The 26118-nt window shown below is 41.7% G+C and overlaps 1 protein-coding gene across 1 annotated transcript in view; it reads right to left on the bottom strand.

The window, feature by feature from the left end:
* Positions 1-1577: 1577 nt before the first annotated feature.
* Positions 1578-26118, bottom strand: part of pvrl2l (PVR cell adhesion molecule related 2 like) — a 253353-nt gene continuing 228812 nt past the window's right edge. Inside the window, exons 7-10 of the mRNA XM_070847043.1 lie at positions 7575-7704; positions 5406-5463; positions 2676-2771; positions 1578-2331 (exon numbers count right to left, since the gene is read on the bottom strand). Of these exons, the coding sequence (XP_070703144.1) occupies positions 2125-2331; positions 2676-2771; positions 5406-5463; positions 7575-7704 (491 nt within the window). The 3' untranslated portion in view covers positions 1578-2124. The remainder of the gene's footprint in view (positions 2332-2675; positions 2772-5405; positions 5464-7574; positions 7705-26118) is intronic.

The raw sequence follows: 26118 nt of genomic DNA, 5'->3' as shown, positions 1-26118 counted from the left end.
ATTGGATTTGTGCTCGTGGTGTGCGTGACTGTGACAGATGCATTGAGACAAAGATAATAATAAAAAAAAAAACTTTTTTGACATTCAAGAATGTTTTTACAAATGGAGATTATTCCGCAAACAGCCTTGGGAAAGTGTTTCAACAAGCCACCGATCATGCCATGCAGAGTAATATGGACAAGGAGCAAAATCCACACCATTTCTTTTTTTTTTATATATTCAAATAAAACATTTTAGTATTAAGTATTAAGTGACAACCTCAATGTACCCGTGAAAAGTAAAATAGTAATATACACATCTTTTTTTTTTTTTTTTTTTTTTAAATCGCTCAATTTGACATTTAACAAACTTCCATCGCCTGTACAGAGGCACTGATAACACCTACGCTTTTATTTTTTTATGTGTACACATTTCACCAACAATATATTATTCATCAATATTATCAATACTATTTACACTGTTTGTTCATCATTTGGTACCATCTGACATCTATGAAGACCAATTTTTGATTCAGCCAGGCATAGTTGTTTTTTTGTTGTTTTTTTTTGCTTTCATGTGGACAATCGGCTAAAATGCAAAATGCATATTTTCTCCATGTGTAAAATAGTCTGCATATATCAGAGTGTAGGACCATTTTAATGTTAAAATGGCTGTAATGGCAGTTTTCTGATATAAGCTGAACATTTCACGCTCTGAAAATACATTCCTTATAATGTTTTCTGGACCCTTTATAGCGTGATTTATTAGAGGCAGACTGAATACAAACATTGGTGTTTATGTGTGTGTGTGTGTGTGTGTGTGTGTGCTCATGTAAGAACCCTGGGGTGTGTGTTGCTTTGCTGTAAACTGAGTTTACTCTCCCCGCACACACACAGCCTTACCAACTCTTGCTATTAACAACGGCAAATATGAATCATGGAATCCTCAAAAACGATGTCACTTCTCCTTCATTACTGCTAACGAGCAACTCGGCCGTCTGACAGTCGCCGCGGCCCAGGGACAGATGAGGCTCTTTGACAACATAATAGAGTGGAATGTGTCTTTATCGGATTGTAGGCTGGGCAAGAGTGGGAAAGGCTGTGTTTTTTTAAAGATATTGTAGGAGTTGATAAATAACTGAAATACTTTCAAACATCTCGAGTGACTAATTGCAGCTGCCTGGAGAGCCAGATGATCAGGCTTTGGACTTCCTGGGACCAAATTCAGCTGTATGCGATTCAAACTCAGCCAACCGTGGAAAGAAGTACTTTGAAAGGGTTTCAAAGATGGTATTTATACTTTCTCTGTAGTACAAGGCTGCAACAGGAGCCTGAAGGTTTATCTTTACTTAGAGAGGAAGAGATGTTCAAATCGCTTTCCACGGCTCGCAACAGAGGAGCCCCGGTCTGGCAGCTTCACATATAACAATAGTTTTGGGGTGAGGACATTGTATGTTCACGGCACAAAATGTTGCATATAAGATTTCATACTGAAAATGCTGTCTAGCTGTTTTTTTGGTGGAAATTTATATTTTACAAGCATCACACAGGCAGAGCGCTGTGTGTCAACTAGCTGAGGGGAGTGTTCCAGTTCACCTACATTGCAACACCTCTCACACACATAATTAAGATAGTGTAAAAGCCGGCCTCATCATATGCAGCGCACGTATGATTTCAATGGCAATCTGGCTTTTCAGATATCATGAACTGCTGTGTGTTGGCATCTTAAATTGCTTTGAAAACTTTGATATTTTGTACTTTTTTACCAGATACTTCAAATTTAATGATGATTAAAACTGTGTATGACACTTGCAAGGGTTGTTAAAGAAAAAAAGCTTGTTACTCTTGCTAACATTCCTATTCCATATTAGTCACAAGTAACTTCACCAGGAATGAAAACCCCGCCAAGGAGATGTTTTTCATGAGGAGATATAAAACATTTTAACCCATAACTCTCCACTAAATGTGCCCGAGAAAGAAAATGCTGTGATGTAGTTTAAAATTTTACATTTTTAAAAAGTTTCAGATACAATAGACAGAATTTCTAGTGTGGAAACAAGTGTGCTCGCCTTTGCTTTCCATGCAAATTTAGGTGACCTGGAACTTGCTCATGCGCCGGTGGTGTGCGGTGCTGTGGTTGCCATGGCTACACAAACATAGCGGGAGATACGAAGCTCTCGCCGCGAGAGATGTTGCTGGCCGGTGGCTCGTGATTGGACGAATCCAAGTCGTTGCCGTGATGACCTTCGGCGGAGTGGTCCTTGAGTTCGTTGATGTTGTCGTATTTGGCCGCATCGCCGAGGACCGGGGGCGCGCCGCCGTTCAGGGCCCCGGTGGTCTCATCATCCAGGTTCTGCAAGATTCAACAGTATCAGACACGTTCGTGAGGAATACAGATCATGTGACATTAAATTCAATGACAGGGCAGCTGCATGAGGACTCATCTTCCATGGCAGTAATAAAACTCCTTTACATGCCAGAGGAATTATGGGACATTAAGGAGACTTTCACAGCAATGTAGTTTTAATAATTATTGAAGACTTAATATTAATAAAATTTGATTGACTGGTACAAAGTACAAACGCCATGACGTCCCTACAACACAGCGTGGAGCTGTCCAAACAGCCCACTGTGACTGAACGCGGCTCATGTGTCAGTGAGTAAAAACATACTTTTGTGTTTGTGCGAGTTAGTTACCGTGACAGGCTCTCTCCCTGTGGGCTCGTAGTAAACCTCTCCCGGGCTGAGAGGCGCCGTCTCTGTGGCCGTGGGAGGCTCTGATGGCTTGTTCAGCTACATGCACAGAAACCACATCAACACAGGGAAGGGAACAAAACAGCAAACAATACAAGATAATACAGACAAGAAGAGAAGAAAGGAGAGGAGCTTGAAACGATGCATAAAAATAAGTTTATGTTAATGAGGTAACAGCCGCAGACTGTAGCCTTTGAAAGAAACACATTCCTCCACTAAGTAATATAAAGCACAAGGAAAACTAGGGTTTATTACAGCTTGGACTTTTTTCCGTAGCTCAGGCCATCAGTTTTTATTGGTTATGATAACCCTGTAATCATCAAAACAATTGCTGAGATGTGCGAATGTGATTATATCGCTAAAAAATAGGTCAGATTGAGCGAGAAAAACAAGTCAGAGGAGCAGACATGTTGTAAACAACCTGCCAGGTTAATGTAACTTACTTGGAGGAGAAAACAAAGAGGAACAGTAAAATTATTACTCCAACCGTAAACATCCATCATGATTTCTAGTCGTTTCACACAGTCACAAGTTCTCTGTCCAAATAAAGTGGAAGCTAACCTTGATAGACTGTCTGACTGCTCATGTTTCATATCTTCATGTTTCTAACGAAGCCTGCCTTGATTCCAGATCTCTTACTTGAGGTGAGGACAATGTTACGATAGTTTGACATTGACGTGAATCTTAAGACTTAAGTCCCAAAAATGAGTTCTTGAAACGTATCGGAGACTTTGCTCTTTAAGGATTTGTACGTACTGTAAAGTCAGAAACATCCAAAGCTTAAATAAATGCAGGAGTAATGAGAAATAAATAATTAGCCCACTGTGTACAGTGACAGAGCTTGATTTAACAATCCTGCCACCTAGAAATGACATTTACATATTAACTCATTTGCAACAACAAATATATTATGGAGGAAATATCTACCGACCAAATTCTGCTTTATCAAAAACATAATGAGGAAATGTTATTAATTAACGCATCAGTAAAATGTTCACTAACAATATATGCAATTTGCTTTCCCAACAAAATATCTGATCTTGCAATTTATCATCTGCTTGTCGTGACTAATAAACTTCTTTCTGGTTATGTTTAAGTAGTGGCCGCACTTGGTAAAGGCTATGTGGCTTGAGAAACAACATGTTCATTAACATTTAACTGAAAGCAGGATCTTTTTCTAACCTTGAAGTGTCAGTAGGCAACAAAAACAGCAATCAGAGTCTCTAACACACCACACAGCCTCCCGTCTCCTGCGCTTACTCTCACTCAGTCAAGTTCAATGTCTTCAGCAGGAGCTTTATAAACACAATTCCTGAGAAATAACCTCCAATAATGAAAAAAACATGTTCTGTCGAGCTATGTGGAGTGTCGCTCGTGTTTCGTTCTCACTCCAGGGACGTGCAGCAGGCGGAAGTGCTGTGAACAGCCGTGATATGTGGATTCTCGGGTGAGCAGCAGCCCGGCTGTTCACAGCAGAAGTGCATTTCTCCACAGCGGTAAACAAGTGATTCTGCTCCTCTGCTTTTTTTTCCCCCCTAGTCACGCGTAGAGCAGAACTTTAACAATGAACTCCTGAATTTATAACGTGAAGCGCCCCCCCGCTGGCTTCTCTCTGTGTCTGTCTGTCTGCTCGTGTCTGTGCTTGTATGTGAGTCTGCTTACACACAGCTGACAAATATGTGGGATAAGTACATCATTTAAAACGTGTGATCTCAAACAGCAGTGACACTAGTGGCCTATTTGTAATAAATATATTGGATGGGCTTTTGTAATGTCATCTGATGGGAGGGAAAAAAAACAAAAAAAACAGGGGAATTGAAACTCCAGAAGAAGAATCAGGAGATCGTGAGTCAGCGGCGTGCAGATCCACAGCTCCTGTCCAAAGCTTCTGAAGCGGGCCGCTCTTTGGCTGCTTCTGCCATCTGCAGTGCGACCACTGTGCTCTCCACAGTGTACCTGGCCTCCTCGGTTGCCGTGGTTAACTTGCACAAGCATGCCAGCCTCCTCTGCAGAGGTAGGAGTGAAGCGCAGCGGAGACCGAGCTGAAGTTCTACTAATTCAAATCCTCTCCTCAATGTTGCCATCTGCTGCTTTAACCAAAGTGCTGCCAGTGTTTAAAAGTCACCACCAACAGGACTAGAAACTTGTGACTTGACTTAAAAACTAAAACTAAAACTAAAAACTTGACTTAGAAGACTTAAAAATAGCGGGATAGAGGTAAAGCTTCATGTTTTATCACATCCCATAGATGGTGCTTTCTAATACACCATGTAGATGTCTATTAAACTTTGACCATTGAACCCTGTAAACCCCATTACAGCCCGAGCTTTTACAGGGTTTAGACTTCTTTTATGGATCCAATCAACCTAAAATTGCAGAGTTTTAGTCTCATTACATAGTGAAGTACAAGCACAACAAAATGTGATAGAATTATGAAAAACATAAGTGGAAAAGGGGAGGAGGGGGAGGACAGGAGAGGAGTGCTCTAATGGAGCTCTTTACAAACCAAGCTAATTATTTCGACACATAAGCCAACTCAGATCCCCAATCAATAGCCATTAGCCCCATTATGATTGCCCAAATGGGCTGTGTGTGTGTGTGTATTTGTATGTGTGTGTAGAGCACAATTACAGTGACAATAAAGATTGATTTGAAGCCATGTCGACCACTCACCATCTCCGTCGAGCTGCCTGCCTTTACAGGGGGAGGGGGCTTGTGCTTGGGGGGGCCCCTGATTGGAGAAAAGACAAAGATAATGCGGTATTGATCGCTGATTCGTTAAGACATCAGATTTCTCTGTACTTAAGAATGACACAAGTTGGGCACACAGACATAGAAAGTCTTGAAATATTGAGCTCTAAAGACATCCCATTATGCTATAAATTTTTTAATACAAAATCCTAAAATTACTGTGAAGAAAACATTTTCAATTAAAGTGGGGAGTGTTTGTAGTTTGAAGGTTTTTGCTCTGGAGGTCAGAAAGCTAAAAGCTGCTATACAAATGAAGACGACTGCATGTGAGCACCTCAGAAACCACAGAGAAATAGAAATACACCTTGAGAAATTAAGTGCGGATGTTTGGATTAAGACCTTGAGCGCATCACTGACCATCCAGCCAGACTAGCTGGCGGTGTGCTGGCCCCAGGAGAAGAGCTGGGATAAGAGCTAAGATAACCCAGCCTGGACTCGAGGCTGCTCCTGGCTAACGTCCAGCCGAACCAGTCAGAGCGAACGCCCAAGGAGGACAGGGAAGAGAGCCGGCATAAGCCGATGGCAGGCATTTAGAATTACAAAGCAGAAACGGCCAATCTAGTCAATCTCCTGCTCATGTAAGTCACATAGAGTCACCACTATTGTTTCACGACCTGTTAAAAACTCCTTGTTGTAGGTTTAATCTGTGGATTTGTATTTGTACTGGTGGAGAAATATGTATTATGAATAAAGACACCTTTCCTTGACCACTATGGGCGGAAGAAGTTCAAAAGAAGCTGACAGATACAGCTGACAAATACTGCAGGTTCATTACTTGATAGTGCTGCCTTATTATTAGAAAATTACCTATTTAACACATCCAGCAGACGCGGCACAACTCTGGCATTCATTTGTGCTTCTGTCTACCTGATAAATGTAATTCAATATGCACTCCTTTTAGCATTAACATTGTCTATCTGCCGTGTGGAGGTGTGAGGGCAGCATACTGATGTTTAATCGGAGCCTAAATGGTGGAAACAGCAGCCTATAGAGGCTCTTCAGAAAAAAGTAGCCTTCATGTGAGGTAGGAAAACCAAAACAAGCCAAAGTAGACTGAGAGCAGAAAACTCTCCGTTACTTTGGCACTTTTGAAGTTGAGGTTGATGAAATTCTAGACATTTATTCCATTAAACCCTTTTTAGATGAAGATAAAGTTTAATGTGCGAGCTTCTCAAAGCCTTGAGATTCAAATCTCAGAGGCTGGTGTCTGCTTCTTTTAGCATAACGATTTCCCCCTCTGCACTCAGCTTTGTGCTTTTATATATATGCCTAATATCCCTCTCACTGCACACAGCAGTGCGTTTGGTGCAAACTCTACAACTTTTGCCACAACGGACACAAATTATGGTTTGAGGCTGTATTTGGAAGTTGTGCTCACAACAGACGCTGGGGGTCACGATCAATATGTGACATGAAAAATGTACTCTAATAGTTCTATGGTCATGACTATGAAAGATAGACAGTACTGTGCAAAAGCTTTAGGCAGGTGTGAAGAAGTGCGGTAAAGTAAGAGTGCAAAATGTAATTATTTATTTTACATCTATTGTTAGTTTAGATCACAGAGCTTACAAATACATTCCTTAAAGTCTGTAAAGACTTTTGCGCTCTACTGTACGTTTTGGATGTCGTCATTACTGATTGACTGTAGATTCCGATAATGGGTCCATCATGAATGAGTTCAATCTTGAGTTCAGTCCTGTTGTTGTGTAACTGTAACCAGCTGCTCGTTAGAGCATCAGAAACATACAGCAAGAGTGAATCTAATTAACCTCTGTGACTCAGACAGTAGGCGGCAAACAGTGACTGCATGTAACGTTAATCTGCTGCACACCCTGTTGTTCCACAGGAAGCTGCTGCCCAGGGGTGAGATTGCAGGGATAAATGTGTGGGGAGGAGGACTGAGCATTTTGGGAGTAAAATCTCCAGGCTATAAACTTCAGGTTAGGATTTGTGACTGAGCTACCTCAGCCGGGTCCCCTCATGACATGTAATAAGTTTTAATGAGCCCTTCTCCCGCAGGGGGGAGATTAATTTTGCTCAGGTGGTTAAATAAACGATGAAGTAGATGCATGATGGTTCTTGAAGACTTACTCTGCATTGTCTTGGCACCTGCGGATGAAGAGGATAATGCCGATGATGGTGGCGATGAAGACGAGGCTGCCGAGGATCCCGCCGATGACAGCACCTGTCGAAGGGCCTGGAGTGACTTTTCTCTCCTCCTCTGGTGTAGATGAAAGATTCAGAGAAGAAAAACAGAGAGAGAGAGAGAGAGGGGACAGAATTTTACTATAAACTCATTTGAATTTCATGTGACTGCTTCTAGCACTTTAATGTTACTCACTGGCAATATTTGTATTTTCATGTGTTTTGCTGCTTTAGTCTGTGTAAATAGAGAAAATACTCTGTGGCTGTGTGAGTCACTGGTGCTTCATTCTTAACTTAAAAATACAAACACACAAAAACATGGTTCGGCTTTAATGGAACACATACGATTGTAATTTGTTGGAATATGAGCAAAATGGACCATCAGAATAGTGCTGAACTCAAGTTCCTATTTAATATCAACACTGTATGTATCATCATGATGCAACACTGAAGCATACTCACATAAGCATAAAGAATTCATCGAGTCCTTGTAAAATGAAAGCAGCTCAAAGCTCTCTGTTGTACAGTAACACTCATGAACGCCATAAATCTTCACCATGCAGCCGAATCTCACACTGACCTCGACATCCCCTTTCAATTAAGAGCCTGTTTATGATTTCCGGATGGCGACGAGGCATCTAAATTGACTGTAAAAGCCTCTCATTACAGTAGTGCTTTTATTTAAAAGAGGAAAAAAAAGTGGCTGACAGCAGCTGCACACAACAACCACCATGGATGGTTCTGCACAGCCGCCGACTATAACAGGGATTCTGGCAGAAACAACAAAGGGAGGGTTGAATGATTTTCACAGGTTGTTTGCTCCATTTTTTTCATGAAATCATATTTTATCCCTACCACTGAAGTAAAAGCACTCCTCTGTGTTTGATATGGAGATGATAAAAGGATAATTACCCCTATGATTTCCACTCTTTTAGCTTTTCGACGTATCTTCACTGTAGCTGAGGTTTGTATGAGTATTGACCTTAAAGAAATAACCAGTTTTTGCCGCTGCTGTAAAGAAAAAACGACTTTAATTGTTTGATCTGCATCTTCCCTTACATTACAGCTATCGAAACACATTAACATGTAATTGTATGCATTTAAAAACACTTTTGTATGAACCACGACCTTTTTAATCACTCTTACAAAGACATCATCTGCCTAAAGTGACATATCATCCTCATCCTTTACTGCTCCCTCCCTCAAAGAACCATTAGCCTGGAGCGACCAGAGGAAGAAGCATCGGGATACAAAACACGATTAAAAGGTTCAAATTGCCTCTAATTAACCTTAAAATACTCCTAATAAAACTGTGAACAGTGAGGTCTGTGGATTGTCCAGTTTAGGTAAGACTGCTTCGTTATTATTATGACGTCTTTTTATGATCTTTGGAAGGCAAATAGGAGGGTAACTGAAAATACATGTTTGATCAGCAAGTGTGAGATTGTGTCTCAGATCACGTTAATCGCTGGCTGCATTTCCTCCTCCTTGCCAGCAGGCGGCGCTCTGTTCCAAGCTTACACAGTGTTTGAGGAGAGAGAATCAATTAGATAGATATATTAGATAGATAGATAGATAGAGGCTCAGTAAGTCTGGCTTTGCATATTCATATCTGGGTAAATCCACTGGGATAGGACTGGACAGGTTGTGTGTCTGTGTGTGTGTGTGTGTGAAAGACAGAGAGGAGTGTGTGAGCACCACGTCTGCCACAGTAGTCACAGACGGAGGAGGGAGCTTGATTATGTGTGATCACAAAAATACAGCGAGAAAGGAGGCAGGGCAGAGAATGAAAAGGGGAAGGAGAGTGAAAGCTGAAAACAAAAAGATGGTGGGAGCGAGAGAAAGATGGAGATGGCGAAAGGAGGGAGGAAGGACGGAGAGGTGGATGAGGTAGGAATGATGGGGAGGGAGGCGAGGAAGGAAAGGTGGATCCAGGGAGAACAGGGATGGTGCTGTAAAGGTGGGGAGAGAAAACAGTGGGAATACACAATGACGACATGGGGAGACAGATGGAGGGAGGAGGGGGAAACAGAGAATGACACCGGCCTTTCCTCACAGCTGGAGCTGCATAAGCACACACACACTTAAACAGACACACACACACACACACACACGCACACACACACACACACACAGGAGCATGTGAACTGAAGAAATCCCTTCCTCCCTCCATGCGAGTGTGTCGAAAGCTCATTTGATGTGTGCCATGGTGTTATCAAAGTTTACACCGGCGATGTTTGGCATTGATGTTCGCAGTCGATAGCAAACTGCCTTTTCAATAAAAAATGAGTCATGGTTCTGCATGAGGCAACATGGGAGGGGTGGGGGGAGGAGGAGGGGGGCAGAATTTGCTGCAGGAGCAGGAGCCTGATTGGACAGAAAACGGGGGTGACAAGTAGGATGCAACCCAGAGGAGAAGAGAAGAGAAGATGGATTAGAGGAAGGAATGAGTTTCTCTGAAGGCAGACCCAAAACGGGTGTTAATAATCTCTCGGAGAACACACTCGCACCTTTCTCACTCATTACATCCCTGAACAGGCAGAGAGCATCAGCCGCCATCTTCATCAAACGCATTTGCTCTTCTCACCGCAGGCAAACCGGAGGTGTTAAACTGCAACAATAAGTGCGCCTCCATCCACCTGAGTCTGAGGAGGTTGAATTAAGGCAGAAGGTTTCACAGTCCTGACAGCCACCTACCCTTACATGGCTCCCCTCCACCAGGGAGGCTCTTAGTAATGAATTAAAGGAGCAGCAAATGCCAGACAGCATGTGAGGACACACATGAGGAATTATTGACCACTAAACTATTGAACAAGCTCTAAACAAACTCTCTCTGCAAGCTAACATTCAATTGCAATCTGGTTTTAGTTTGGTTGTTTTGTCACATTTAAAGTGCTTGAGAGGGGGAGAGAGAACTTGCCAACAGGTTTCACAAGGATGTAGCCATGTTTGACACTTGGGTGCGTGAAAAAGATGATGATGACACTGAAACGTAACCTTAGAAAGGAGAGGGTTCACAGGATGATGCTTCACAAGCCAATAGAATTTACACACAATGTGAGTTCACGAAAACCTGCCAGAATGAGTGCACAACACGGAGGACGATAAACGGAGGAAGCAAAGTCGATGTCTCTAATGGAGTTACATCATCGAGTGAGAAACTTTAGGTGCAGATGACATCAGTGATTCTGTTATCGCTCGCTCTCACAACTTTATTCTACACGTACAAATCTGTGACATAAAGGCTGCTGAATCGTAACTCGCTGACTAATTAGCGTTCGAATCTGTTGCATTCCCTCTGTGGCTTTGCAGTTAATTAACTTCCATATCAGTTGTGAACAATCAATGAAATGTTGTGACCCCAAACTTAATGTTTCAGAAGCAGCACAGCAGCCACAGGAGTTACAGCTATGTTGGGCAATTTTGCACAAATGCCAATGTTCCTTGGCAATACAGGAAACAGTGTGTAGTGGAAAGAAAGGGTGTGGAGGTCAGGTGGAGGATGGCTGTGGGTGGTGTGCATCAGTTGCTTAACCTTAACCAGACCTTAGTTACCTTGTGTAGATGATGCAGAGAGTGAGAATGCACTTAATGTTAACGTACAGTATCGACTAGCTTGGCGTTCAGATTGCAGAGAAGAGCTTTAGGGGTCTTGTTTAGTTCTGATCTCCTGTGTTGGAGTATATTCCAACTGTTGCTGAAGTTTGTTCCACGTCTAAGTTGAAGCATAACTTGAACAACTTTGCTCTTGCTGTCCGCTCACTGTTTTTATTCTTGCGTCCGCGAACTGCAGGAGTGACCACATGGTTCTCCGTTTGTTATTCCACAACAACTTTTCAAGTCTCCCCCATGCAGGTTGCATTAGCGGTGAGTCAACACACCCACTGACTCAAAACATCCTCAGCTCGCTACAAACACACAAACTTAGAGAACTGCACCTTTCCCTTTCATTCTCCTGCATCCATTAGATTCCATCTTTATGTAACATGCAGCTCGATATCCTTGTCAGCAAGTCGGCGCTAGTTCCTGCTGGAGTTGTGGAATATTTATACGAATTATCAAACATTTATAGTGTTAAATCAATAGCCCGGGCTTCACACTGTAACACTGGTTTTTAGATGTAAAAATGAGTGGGTGGGAATTCACTGGCATACACAGGCACACTACAGCAGACCTTCACTCCTGCTCGGCTCTATCTCTTTCTGTCCATTCCTCACTCCATTGCCTGGCAGCAAAGCACCCCAAATCTGCAGACATAATGCTATTATCTAAGTGACACTCAAGTGGTGAGAAATTGCTACTGAATCACATGCAATTTAAATGAAATTGAAACAACAATCCCTGTCTAAAGCGCTCCATTGCTCTCTCTTATCAAACGCTCCAGTGTGTGGGCTGTATTACTGTATTAACCATCACAGAAACACATTGCGCCCAAGGCTTTCACTTAACTATCTCTCCCTGATAAACAACATGGATAAAAAAAAATGCATTGAGTGAAAAAATAAAAATAAAAGAATACCACTCACGGGCACTGTCACACATGCACCACAGCAACACACGTACTCTATTAAAGGGTTGCTTGTAAGGTTCGGGAGTTTGAGCTCATTGATGTTATTCCCATGGCAGCCATTACTATTTTACATCACATGCTGCACAGTGGGAAACATAAACCTTGAAGGATCTGCAGAGCAGACAACAGGGTAAGTTTTGAGACTTATTTCTCTTGAATTTACTTAAATTAGGAGTAATGGCCACCTGCTGTATGCAAAGGATGTGACTATATACTGTAGGTGCTCTAACCAGAGGGTTCGTGTTAATTTATGCACAGAGATATGATTTTCAACAGGTAGAAGTTCAATTTCTGGGATGATTAAGAAAAGTATCAGTATATTTGAATCAGAAATCACGCTAACAGTCGAAGGTAGTTTCATTATTGGCAGCTGAGGGTTTCTAGTGGAAGGTGAGAACCAAAAATCCGACGTTAATATAACAGATGTGAAAAAAGGTGATGAGCCATTCGTGCACAATTTCCACTCCCAATTGTCGAGCTGTGCTTTCTCCAAATGAGAATTTCAGTTGTTGAATCAGGAGAGATAATAATATAACTATTACCACTGTGTACTGCATTATACAAGCTCAGAAATGTGTGTGTTCTGGCAAAACACCTGACAGCGATAGAGCTTTCTACACTCACCTGATGTACTGGCAATTTCAAATTCAATAATGTAGCATTGATACTGGTGTCAGTAGGATCAACACACAAAAAAAGTCTTATGTTAGATTATCTTTTGCGCACACTGACAGCCTTCATGGTGCTGAGTGTGTGTGTGTGTGTGTGCTGCTATCACCATGTTCGTATTTACCAAAAATACCTCCTGTGTTTTAACATGCATGGGACGAAGTGATAAACAGAGAATCCTAAAAAGAAACCCTCACTGTTTGGCAAATCCCTCTGTGGTAATGAACATGATTAGTAATTATAAACAGCAGCAGTTTCAGTACCAGTAATCCTGAAGAGGGTCAAGTCTCGTTCTTTTGCAACTACTAATACTTTTGACTGCTTGGCAGTCTGGTGAAGAGCCCGAGAAGTCATTCAGGAAACAGTAAGGACACAGCAGGCTGTAATCATAACAATAAGCACTGAATTGATGTCAGAGAGAGCTGAAGACTGAGCCTGCTGCTGCAGTTCACCCATCCATGAAATGCCATTTTGAGAAGTGAGCATTTTTAAATCTACGGCTGATTGAATGGTTGCCTCAGACTTTTTGAAGTCGTGTTACCTAAATGTTTTTGACGAAAATCTCTCAAGACCTCCGTGAGCTTTAAGAGACGTTTTGCTCCAAACCCAGTGCAGCTACGGGCCAGAAATGTGACATGACATGAGACTGTGATGCAGTATGACAGGATATGAATGAATGTTAACATCAAATTCAGCCACTAAAATGTACTGCCACACACAAACACACAATAATTCACACACTCCTTTTCACGCTGCCTGTTTCTCTACCTGAACGCTACACACACATACAGTTAGTCAACTTATAAATAGCTGGTTTAGTGTTGGAGGGAAGGTAAGAGGCAGGAGGAAAGACGAGAAAAGAATGCGACGATCTGAGAGTCGGCGGGAGGGGAAGCAAGAGAGCAGATGGGGAGAAAAATCAAAGGGAGAGAGGAAGGAAGGAAAGAAGGAAGGAGAGAGGAGGGTGGAAGGAAGAGAGAAAACTGAGCAGGGTTTGGGGTTCAAGGAGGAGGGAGGGATGAGGAACGATTAGCGAGGGAGGGAAGGTGGCAGGGGCGGAGGGATGAGGAGGAGCAGAGAGTGATAGGAGTGTTAGTGGCCTGCGGAAAAAGAGGAGGAGATTTTAAAGGTCTAAACACTCCTGAGGGAGGCCATGAGTGACACTGGAACAACAACAGCCTTTCCTCCTCTTTCTCAGTTTCCTTTCCCCTCCTTTCACCTCCACTCTTTTTTGCCTTATTTTTTTACTGTCTCCACAACCTTCCTCATATTTCTATATTTTCCTCTCCCATCATCTGCCTTTGCTGCATGTTAACCACTTCTCTCTTTCCTCTTATGCCTCTCATGTTTGTCCTTCAGCCCTTCATCAGACTACCGCGCTCTCTACTTCTATACGCCCCCAGTTAAGACACACTCTCTCGATCACTTTGTTTTTTTCCCCTTTCACAGCCACTCTGTCGCCTTCTATCGCAGTCTGTTGCTCACTTGCTCTCTGCTGCAGTGCCAACATGAGAAATGCCCCTGTTGCTTTGTCCTTCCTTCACAAAAACACCTATTTTTCCCACTATCCCCCCCCACACCTTCCAACTCTGACTCACAAACAGCGACATTAGCGCACCCTCTCCCATTTACCGACTCTGAAAAGACAAATCGACTCACACACACTCACACACAACACAAATACATAAACACAACCAACAGTACGCGGCCACCAACCACTAAAAAGACCACTAAAATTATGAGTGAACAGAAATTACTGCAATCAGCGAGCAATTATGATAAAAAAAGGAATGATTATAATCTTAGAGGCTAAAAGCTTCTTTATTCCTTTCAGCAAGGCACTTCAGAAAAGAGGTATGAGAGATGTGGAGAGAAAAGGTGAGTGGGAGGAATAACAGAATCAGAGAGCTCTATGAAGATCAGCACAACATTACAGCTGATTTTAGGGACATTGCACAACCTCTTCACTGCATACGTACCCTGCGGTGAAACAGCTTAAACATGCAATGTTTGCTACGATGTAAATCAAAAAACAGGATAAACTGACTATTTAATTGTTAAACATTTTGCCAGTGGCCTTAGATAATGTTATCATTAGAGATTAGAAATCCATTTAGAGGACGTATTTCCCACAAATCAACAACTGTGGACAAATAAGATGTTAGAAGAGTTTTTCCATGCGCCTCCAGTCACATCCCAATCAAATTAGATTTTTAGATTAGGCATTTCAAGTATTTCAGTAGGATTTCAGCAGCAGGAGCGATCTGCTTCCTTCCTTGTTTGAAGACAGTTGCACTAATTTCCAGAGGATTCCTAAAAAGAGAGACGGCACTGGGAACAAGTGCTGTTACCACCCTACTGCCAGCTACTTTTTAAAGAAATAAGTCTTGAAGGCAGAAAATAATACAAATAACTTAAGAAAGATATTTCCCTTTGCTGTGTATCAGTCTCTAGTGGCACTGCAACAGTGAACAGTGTGTGCCTGTCTTTGTTCTGTTAATTGAGATCCTGCAGCTTTAGAGTTCTTTTCTCACAAATGTAGTTCAGGTGCTTGTTTTGTGTCCCTCACAATGTGTTTGATGCCATTTAAAAAAAGAAATTATCCACTGTAAACCAGTTTATCCTGGTGTGAAACAGTCAAGTGATGCAGCAGGCGTTTTCATGTTTTTTGTCGGAGGTGACTTTTTCCTTTCTCTATAGAGAAAAACTGAAATGTGGAGGACATGAAGTTGCATCAAGTGCGGCGATAGTACAAAAGAGTTTTTTGACAGAAATTTTTTTAATGATCCTAAACATCAGTGGTGAATATCAGGCTTTTGCTACCAGTCGATCGCTAAAAGCTGCAGTGATTGACCAGCGGACAAACCTTCCAGGGCCGATTGAAGATATTGTAATGATGTACAAGTACGTGTAAGAGGGAGCTGTATTTTCCTTTTAATATTTGAAGAGCAGTTTTAAAGCAAAAGAAAGTGATGGCGAAGGAGGGATGGGGATCAGAAAATATTTGCCAATTGGGGACGCATTGGATGATGACTTGGCTGACAAGAACAACTGGGACAGCGGAAGAATCATAAATAATTTCAACGCAGCTCCATCACGGCGCACTCAGTGTAATTAGCCTTCTGAGACTAGACAACAGCCATCCAACCCACGGCTTTCTGGTTGCAGTTTGTGCCAGTTTTGAGCAGCCTGCAGAGATATAAAACACACATGCAAAAACACACATGGTGTGCACCTTACGTGTGCCACCAATAGGGAAGCAGGTCTGATGGGATCTTTAAAATCCCATTGCACAGTGCAGCTCTCTTCTCTCACACACACTCGTGCACACACACACAAGCTCAAGCTCAGCGTGACCTTTTTGAATCTGCCTATCAGTGCTCTCTGTGTTTGTGTGACAGATATCTTTGGATATGCAACACTTCACAACCTTATCTGAAGCCAGAGATCCCCTTTCATTTCCTGACAGCTTGGTGTGTGAGCCTTTTTCTGTCCTTTCTCCCCATATGTCTCTACCCACTTAACAGATTAAAGAACACACAAATACACTCTTGCACACACACTCTCATACGAATGCAGACACGTTCTGTTGCATGCTTCCCCAAATAACATCGAGGGTAGAAGGGGGTGGGAGGAGTGCAATGGCATTGCTCTCTAAATGATCCAGAGCAAATGAGTTTATCTCAGAGACAGACAGCCCCCAAACCATTCAGGATCAAACTAGGTCATACTCGGAGAGAGAGAAAGGGAGAGACAGACTGCAGGAGAAAAGAGGGAGAAAACACAAATGAGGAGAGCAAAAAAAGATAAGAAGAAGAAGAACAGGAAGAGAGAAGAGGAGGAGATGAAGAGCGACCCCAGCTGAATTTATCTCCTCTCTTCAATCTTCTCTCTCCGGTCCCCCTGCCTCTTTTCCTCTCCTTGTGCAAACACAGTGACGCTGACATTTTGAGTTGCCCCCCCCCCCTTCTTAAAAGAGCCGTCACACCCAACCTAGTCGAATTGCATCAACTCACCTGAAGGAGGGGAGCAAAGCAAGTTGCATCACAGGAGGTGTTTCAATGGGACCAAGAAGTGAGGACGTGCTCAGTCTGGAGCGGAAAATCTGCTGTTTAAACCACTTAAATGTTTCTTTGTGGAGACACTTAGATGAATTAAAAGGATTAGACCACACTGAGGACAGAATAGTACCTCCTGATTTTGCTGTAACTGTACATGGAATAACATATTTAAAGACTTAAGCCACACCGAGGGGCACAATGAGGTGTGCGCCCCAACCACTCTCACTGTGGAGCACGTTTTGCATCTTATCTTTAGCCAAGAGACCAACGATAATCCTGCCGTAGAATGCTACCTGGGTGCCAATTAGCCGGTGGTAATATATTGGAGTGCAAAGTCTTTAAAAGACAATATCAACTGAAATAAAACACACCTCTGAGGGACAGTTCGGGTTATTTGAAGTGGGGTTGTATGAGGCACAGTTAGTGAATTGCCTACAGCTAATTTTGGTCAGCATGTCCCCAGTTTGGAGGTGCAGGCAGGAGTCCCAGCACAGACGCTAAGCATTGTACTGATTCATTAATATCAGCTTAAGTGCTATATTTAAGATATTTTCACTGTTTTACATTGGCGTCAGACGGCGCTTTTAATGGGGAACTGAAGGAGGACAAAGTTAGGGAGCAGCTGGTGGAAGTAGTCGGCAGCTGGTAAAAAAAAATGAGCTTTTAGGAACTAAACAGTGTGATTTCTCAAAGGAGTCAGCAGAGACCAAATCAAGGTTTACACTTTGGCCTTCGACTGATCAGAGGGACACGAATGTGGCTCCAAAATGAATGCTTACATTGCTTCATGCTGGATATACAAACACACAACTATTTACTATAAAGTTGACCATATCAACTTAAAAGATGGTGTAAATGTCGATGTTGTGTTTATAGCTTGTTTTTCTCCGCCTCCAAGTGAACACAAAGTCACTTATTGCAGGTTTAAGGTCACTTCAGTCAAAAGTTTGGTTCAGAAGTGGACAGAAATGATTAAAGTCATCACAAGCTAACTGACACCGAAGAGTAAACCGGGGGAAGCTGATGTGTAGTCAGTGATCCAGCCTTCTACACTATATGTAACAAGCTTTAACCAAGTTTTAGTCCAAAAGATCCAATGATTTGTCGATAATGTTGACAATAGCATCAAGTCAAATAAACAAGAGAACTGCAAATAAAAACCTTCCATGTTTTCACAAATGTTTTTATTATTGATGTTTATCCACCATTTTATGCTGAGGCAGCTCAAAGCCTCCTTTGGCATCAGAAACAGGGAGCTACGTTTTCTGTAACACTAAATTAATTGATATAATTAATGTCATTTAAACTATGTGTATACAAATGTTACGTAACATTTCTAAGAAACGTGTATTATTTTTAGATTATTATTATAAGTTGATTGTAAGCAGGTTGATATTTGGCGCTTGTCTGACCTGTTTTCTGTCAAATATATTAAATATATGAAATGAAACTAGATTCTATTCAAGGCACCTCACTGCATTATGCTTTTCTTTTAAATAAATTCTTCCACTGACTTACTTCTTCATGCTCTGGATGTGCTAAAGACTGCTTCGGCAGTGGGTTATGTCAGTAACATATTCAAATAAACTTTTATAGGCTTTAGGAGAGGTGGAGAATTGTTGGAAAGAAGAGAGAAGGCAATAAAGCTGCATATATTTTAAGAATTAGAATTACAGATATTGAATTTCAATCTTAGCTGCTGGAAAGATGCATCACTGTCGTTATCAGCCAGCTCACTCAGCTATTGAAGGATTCATCTTTTGTGAAGGGTTTAAAAATCTTCACTTTTTATTAAAACTGATGAGCATTTTCAAAATTATTTCATATTTGTACACTTTGTTCCCACAAGTTGTTTATTTTAAGAACTCAATGTTGAATCTCCAGCAGCCAGTCTGCTCCACACTGTCTGAGGAGGGGAAGTGTCTGAGCTTTCAAACATTCCTCCTACTTTTCTTTTCTTGTGTCCCAAGGATGTTTGTCTTTGTTTTCTTAGAAAGCTCAGGCTAGGTCAGGAGCTATTGCTGTTAGGAACCAATAGAAATCTACTGACTCATTGTACCAGCAGCAGCTCTGACAGGACATTTAAACTGAACAATTTGTATTTACTTTTTTAAAGTTTTAATATCATTATTTCTGTCTTTAGAAGCTCTCTCCTGTCTAACCAAGCAGACTCTGGTGCTTCTATTCCTCCTCCATGTGTTTCAGCAGTTCCTCTTTAAAAACAGAGTGAGACAAGTGAAAGGAATAAACCACACAGTAACTCTGTCCTCTGTAAATATTACAGTACAACACTCAACCTTTTTGCACTCTTTCTGCCTGGTCGTCATTATTCTCGAAATAAGGTTTGTAAAGCAGTTTCCTCATTTCTTTGTGAGCTCCATGTGAGAAGATATAGAATCATATCAGATTCAGTAAAGTGCTGCATGTCTGATGTCCCCATGTGGCTCCATGTAGCACTGATGATGCAGGAGATCTGTCCAATCAATGGGCTTCGTCCAAGTCCACATAACTTCATGCTTACAGCTCTTGGTCTGTTTGTACCAAATAAACAGAACTGCAAGTATGAAAGACCTCTGAATTACCTTTTTATTCTATCAGAGGCAGAAATAACCATAAATTAACAGATAGCAAAATACTGGTGATTATTACTTGACAGTTTCCTGTATCCTCAGTGGCCCAGACTGAATCATTTCTTCTCCTTGTCTGGCTGATAATGAAGATATCAGACTTGAAATACACTGAATATGTGACTCTGTGTTTGCCAACTGCACATTCATCCACTCCTCTTTAGCTTTTCACCCTGGCGCGAGTGCGAGAGGACTCCGGAGTCAATTTGGCACTCAATACCAGCTGGCTGAGCAGCACAGTTAAGAGGTTATGCTACTGAGGTAATACCCGCACGAAAATGTGAGAATGCAAAAGTGGGTTGTAATATTTGAAGGACTTGGGGAGCGCTCAATTTCAGCCTCGCCAGAAACTTGGAATGGCCTCGAGAGTGGAGGAGAGATCAGTTATATCAAGCGCTCCCCGGGTTATTTCAAGCGTTTGGAATATATTCAAGTGCTATTTTGCCCAGGTCTGCAGCCAAGGGAGCACTTTTAATATTCAACCTACTTCACCGCTCAGTTCACTCACTCCTACGTGAACACACACACACACCACATGTCACTTCAAGCCACTTCAAACACACTTCACGCTACAACTTCAAGTCCCACAGGCCCAAATCGGGGTCATGTTCTCCTGACAGCCAATCATAACGCCCCTGAGTGTGCGGATGTGACTCTCTGTGTATGTGTGTGTGTGTGTCTCCCTATCACAGGGACTCAGATCATGTTTATATGCATCTCTGTGTGTGTGTGTGAGAGAGAGAGAGAGAAAATAAGAGAGCCAATCATCAACAGCCAATCATCCATAATTCAGACAGCTATTTAGACACCTGGGTGCCCCTGGCAACACCATGGCAACAGCAGCTGTCTGTTACCAGGTAACTATGCATGAGCAATGAGCTCAGGGTGCAGGCCAGCACAGAGAGGCATTGTGGGAGGAGCACAGGTCAAGAGAGGCGCACATGCACTCTCACACAGAAAAGGGTGAAAGGTCAACATGCAGACAGGTGGCATGTGGAGGTCTGAAGATTCAAACGGATCTGTGCACATCACACACACACACACACACACACACACACACACACACACACACACACACTAAGAGCAGAAGGACAAACACACACAACATTAGGCATAAACACACAGACATCAACTCGAAAGCCCTCAAAATACAAAGATTAATACAGAAGCCTAGCATTAATGAGGACAAAACACTAAGTACACACACACACACACACACACACACACACTTGACATAAACAAGATAAAAACACTCACAAAACTAGAAAAACCACAAGGCAAACACATTTGTACAACTTCACACACCTACAGTTGATATACTGTACAACCATGTGGTGTACACACTTACTAATTCACACACTCACAAACATGTGTACACACACACACACACACACACTGACAAATCTTCTCACCCTTTTAGATGGTCTCTCACAATTAAACTGTCAGAGGACTGGGTATTACACTGATGGCTGCAACAAAGTGTGTGTGTGTGTGTGTGTGTGTGTGTTCTTGTGACTGTAAGTAAGAATCCTCAGACTTTATTAACAGAAAAATGATCCTCGTCCTGACAAACCAGTCAAGCTATTAAACATGGAGTACGCTGGTGATTTGTAAACATCATATCCTGGTTTCAGAGACGTGGATAAGCCCTTATGTGAGCCTTGAAAAGCCAGGATCACCTTTACTGAAGTCTGTCTTCATACAGCACTGATGTGCCCAAACTGTACACACACTGAAAGCATTACTGCTGGCTGCATTCACTCCGTCCATACTGGCCACAAAGAGAATCTTTCTTAAAGCAACTTCAATGGGGGGCTTCTGGAGTTATGGTCCGTTTGATACCACAGTTCTGCCTTTATCTCCATATCTGGGTTTCTGGTCACTGGAGCTATGTAGCACAGAATCTGATGATGAACGATGTGATCAGAGCCCACATGCTGCATTAACAAGTGGTAATGCAGAGGAGTAATCGATTCGTCTTTTGATGTCTCAACACGACAGGAAGGAATTTTTCTGGCTGACGTCACAGCTGCTAAAAAATGCTGGTAATGTGCTGTCAGGCTCCCCATTGGTTCACAGTGGACAGATCAGCGTCTAGATGTCGTCAGCACACAATGATTTATTGCTAGAACACAAGGGAACAGTCAGGAAACTGAACTGGCATATAATTATTATCTTTTTTGTTTTCTTGCAGTTCTTTACTTAATTAAATACGATGCATATAGTGTTTTAACTGTACTACATTTTGTATCTAGTCTCTAGTCTAATTTTAGATCATTTTTAACATGGCCTTCATGCTCGTGCTGCTATGACTGTATGCTATGTGGGTTCGCTGTACCAGTTTTGATTTATACTTTGGGAGATGTTTTTGTTGGTGTGGGGTAGAGGCTGAGGGGCATTTGTTCTTATCTGCCCTCTCATAGTAGCAATAACAGCCAGGATACTAGTGTGAGTAAACTCATTAATGAAAATCATCACATTGCTTGCATTAATTATTCACACTTAAAGGATGTTTTTAATCAATACTGAGGAAAAAAAAAACACACATATACAGTCAACTGAAGGTTTTCTTAAACTGTGCACAGGCATGATATTGACAAATGTCTGGAACACAGTTCAATCACCCTGAGAGACATAATAATATAGATTTTATAATTTCTGTCTTTTACATTCGCCCATTCATAAATCAATGATTAAGGACCTGCAGCTATAAGATTGTGGGTGGTGTCAATCACACTAATTCAGACTGCAAGAGTTAAGAAGGTCTGAGGCCGAATTATTTCCACTGTCTTCAGTTTCCTTTCGCTAATATAACATTTAGAGAGTTGTGGCCTCCATGTGTTCTATTGATCTAGTGATCAGTGGTTGAGTGCAGCCGCTTCTATTCAATATCAAATCAATTTAAAACTGAAACTCAAAAATTCTTCATAAAAAAAGTAGTTTGTTGAATAATATATTCATGAGTTTTGTGTTAATGCGTTACATAACAGTGTTTCAGTGGTATGAGCTTGTGTTGACTTCTCATCTTATGATGTGTGTGTGTGTGTGTGTGTGTGTGTGTGTGTGTGTGGTAGAGTGTGTTTTTAAGCTCTCTTTCCTTGTGAATGAATATGTTTGAAAGACGGTTCACACCTCTGTGTGTTTTTTCAGTTTATTGTATATTTGTGGCCTTTCTGTCTCTATGAATGTGTGTGTGTGTGTGCCTCTATGTGTGTGGCAGTATTTAAGTGTGTGTGTATAAGCTCCACTCCCTGTGACACTGTTCTCTGCTTGCGGGGAACCGTATGCTTCCTGCCATCCACTGCCACACTGAATCACTCACACACGCACTCACACTCACACACACACACGCACAAAGCCCAAGGCCCACGTGGCCTCCCTGTCCTTGGAACCCTATCGGTCATCTGTCCCCTCGTTGCTGACCTACACATATACACACACTCTCTCACACACACAGACACAAACACACAAAACAAATCCATGCATGCATCCAACAACAAGGTGAACAAACCCACAGCCTCAATCCAAAAATAGTACACATCATAATATCATGCACAGATACACACACACACACACACACACACACACACACACACGGACACAGCAGCTGGCTGTATTATTGTATTCCACATTTAATGCATCCTTATGAGCTTTCAGAGACAAAGACAAAGCCAACATGCTTCACTAATACTAATGAGCTTGATATTATGAATATAATGAAAATCAATAGCGGAGACCAGCAGACGGACACAAAATCAAGGCCTGTCAAAGTTTTAGCAACCAAGAGACTTTGTGGAATGAAGGATTGCAGGAAATGAATCCTCAGCAGAATCATTTACCTATTCATATAAGATCAGAATTGAGTTCTCTTGAAACCATCCTCCTCATTATTTTGCATTATCTCTCAGAGAAAATGATGCCGCAATCATATTCTCATCCCTGGCAGTTTACTTTAGCTCACAGTGAAATAACAATAACGACTGATAAACCTCAACAAAGTTACAGTGAAGCCGAAGAAAAAGGGAAAGTAAGACAAGATGCCCTGTGTATAGTAAACACACACTGATACACACTGCTGCAAACAAAACAAACACAGATTCTTTCTATGACATTTAGAGTATGTAGAGTATAATAAAGTACACTACTCACAAAAAGTTAGGGATATTCGGCTTTCAGGTGAAATTTCAGGATGAACCACCACCAATACATTTCCTGCTTCAGTTAGAATTGGTATTTAAACAGTCCTCCTCATCCTGCTGTTCACATTCTGACATCATGAGACCAAGACGACACCTAACAGTTGATCAGCAGCACCTCAACACTGGAGGCTTCAAACAGGAAGTCCTCAGACGGAGGTGTTCACTGAGCTTAGAGGGTCACAGAGTGTCATCAGGAGGTTGGAACAGTGATACAGAGACTGGAAGAGTCACAGAAAGGAGAGGAGTGGACGTCCTTTGGCCACATCCCAATTTTACGTTTACCCTCGTTTACCCTCCACTGTTGTTAGATTTTCTTTCAATAAATTGTTTAAGATGAACAAACTACCAGTGCATGCTGATACTTAAATGTCCTACTTTCATGATATAATATCACTGTAGCATTCACTTTTTACATTTTCCATAAATTTCACCTGAAAGTCGAATATCCCTAACTTTTTGTGAACCCTGTATATCATATGAAATACCTGTTTTTGATTGGCTACCACGTGTTCATTAAAATCACTAAAACCATTCTTGATTGTGATTGGCTGGAAGGAACACCTATTTAATGCAGCAGTACTAAACTGTAGGAAAAGCGATGCTAGCTTAGATTGCCTAGAGCAGTGATTCTCAAAGTGTGGGCCGTGGCCCGTGGTGGACCGTGTAGGTGGGCCTTGAGAGGTCATTTATGATAAATCAATTAATTCTCAATTTTGTAATTAAGTTTGAAATGACCATAAAACAAACTGTAAAAACAAAACCAGTAATCTAAGTGTTACTCTTCATGACAAAGATCGTATGTGTTTACCTCACGTGACCAGAGAGAAGAGTGATTTACTTTTAACCGCACTACATTTAGCTTTAGTTACTCATCCATTTTCAGATTGTGACTCTACAATGCGAAAAATATGAGGAGCTTATAAAATGATGCCGTGCTCTACTATTAAACTGAAAAGCAATAAAAAGAGGTATTAAAGTAGACAATAAAGTACCTAAAACTGGCTACACATTAAAGAAATTACAACATAAAGTAATAACATCCAACAATACAGTGTCAATATATCAACACTCTGAAAGGAGAGTTTCTGCATAATGAATATTTCTACTTGAGCACATTTTTCTGTCCACTGCCTCCACTGTGGCACTTGTCTATAAAACACTCAACAAGGTTTTCTTGTTCTATAGACAAGATACTTTTTGTGTATCAGGACACTTGAGACCTTATTATGCGTATGCGTGGGATATTTGCATGCTTTTGATTCCAGCGTTGCAGGTATTAGATCGTGAATAACTTTATCAACGAAACTCAAATGCCGTCTAGGAATTTAACCTTCACTTGCTGCCTTCAGTGTCAGTGAGTGCGGATGAGAGGTGTAACAAGTTTACACAAGTGTAGGTGCTGACTGCATGCTTTGGAATCCACAGTCTGTTTGTGCATGTATGGAGGTATGGAGGTATTTGAGTCCATAAACAAAGAAGTCACACCACTGCTGTCTTAGGAGATGGCTCTGATGTCTGTGTGTGTGTTTGTGTGTTCATCTAGAAGTGACTTGCTGCAGCTCCAACAGCTAGCAATGACCTTTTTGACCTCAGACAATATCCTCCCCTGACTCAGTGCTCCTGGCTTAACACACACACACACACACACACACACACACACACACGGCGCTAACAGCTGGCTTTCGGCACCAAAGCAACCATTTTCTCATTTTGTATACTTCCTACACACTCATCCATCACCTTGAACCTCCGTTAAAGACTCCTCATCTTAATCTTTTTCTTCTCACTTGCTCTTCCTGACCTCATTTCCTCCCTTTATTCCCCCCCTCTCCTCCTCCTCTACACCTTCTGTTTTTCTTACTTGTCATCCATTTCTCTGCCTCACTCTCCCTCCTTTCTTACCTTCCCTCCATCCTCTGCCTCCTCATTATCCCTTTTATGCATTTCCACCAGCGCCTGTATCCTCACCACAATCCTCGCCAACCCACTCCGAGTGAAACATTTTTAAGGTTGATAAAGAATTTATGTATAAAATATCAATAGAAAACCATTTCTAGGATGAATAATTGTTTTCCTGATGAATGGCTTTGTGTTTGTTGTTACTTTGACGATGTGAAATGTCATCGGTTAGAATATCTCGTCTCTCTACTGCACTTGATGTGACTATTACTGGTTTGTTTTGCCAGGAACACTTACACATTTATAAAGCATGAAATATGGATGCCATTAGCTGACAATAACAGCACAAATATTACTAATCTTCTTGAATCGGTTCTTGTTTCAGGTGGTTCTTCATTTATGTTTTGCACAGAGACGTGATGGAAACATGCACAGCTTCTAAAAGAGGCACAAACCCGGGTGAAG

The sequence above is a fragment of the Pempheris klunzingeri genome, chromosome 16 (assembly GCF_042242105.1).
Source record: "Pempheris klunzingeri isolate RE-2024b chromosome 16, fPemKlu1.hap1, whole genome shotgun sequence".
Classification (NCBI taxonomy): domain Eukaryota; kingdom Metazoa; phylum Chordata; class Actinopteri; order Acropomatiformes; family Pempheridae; genus Pempheris; species Pempheris klunzingeri.
Note: the sequence above shows the minus strand (reverse complement) of the source record. Positions and strands in the feature narration are given on the sequence as shown.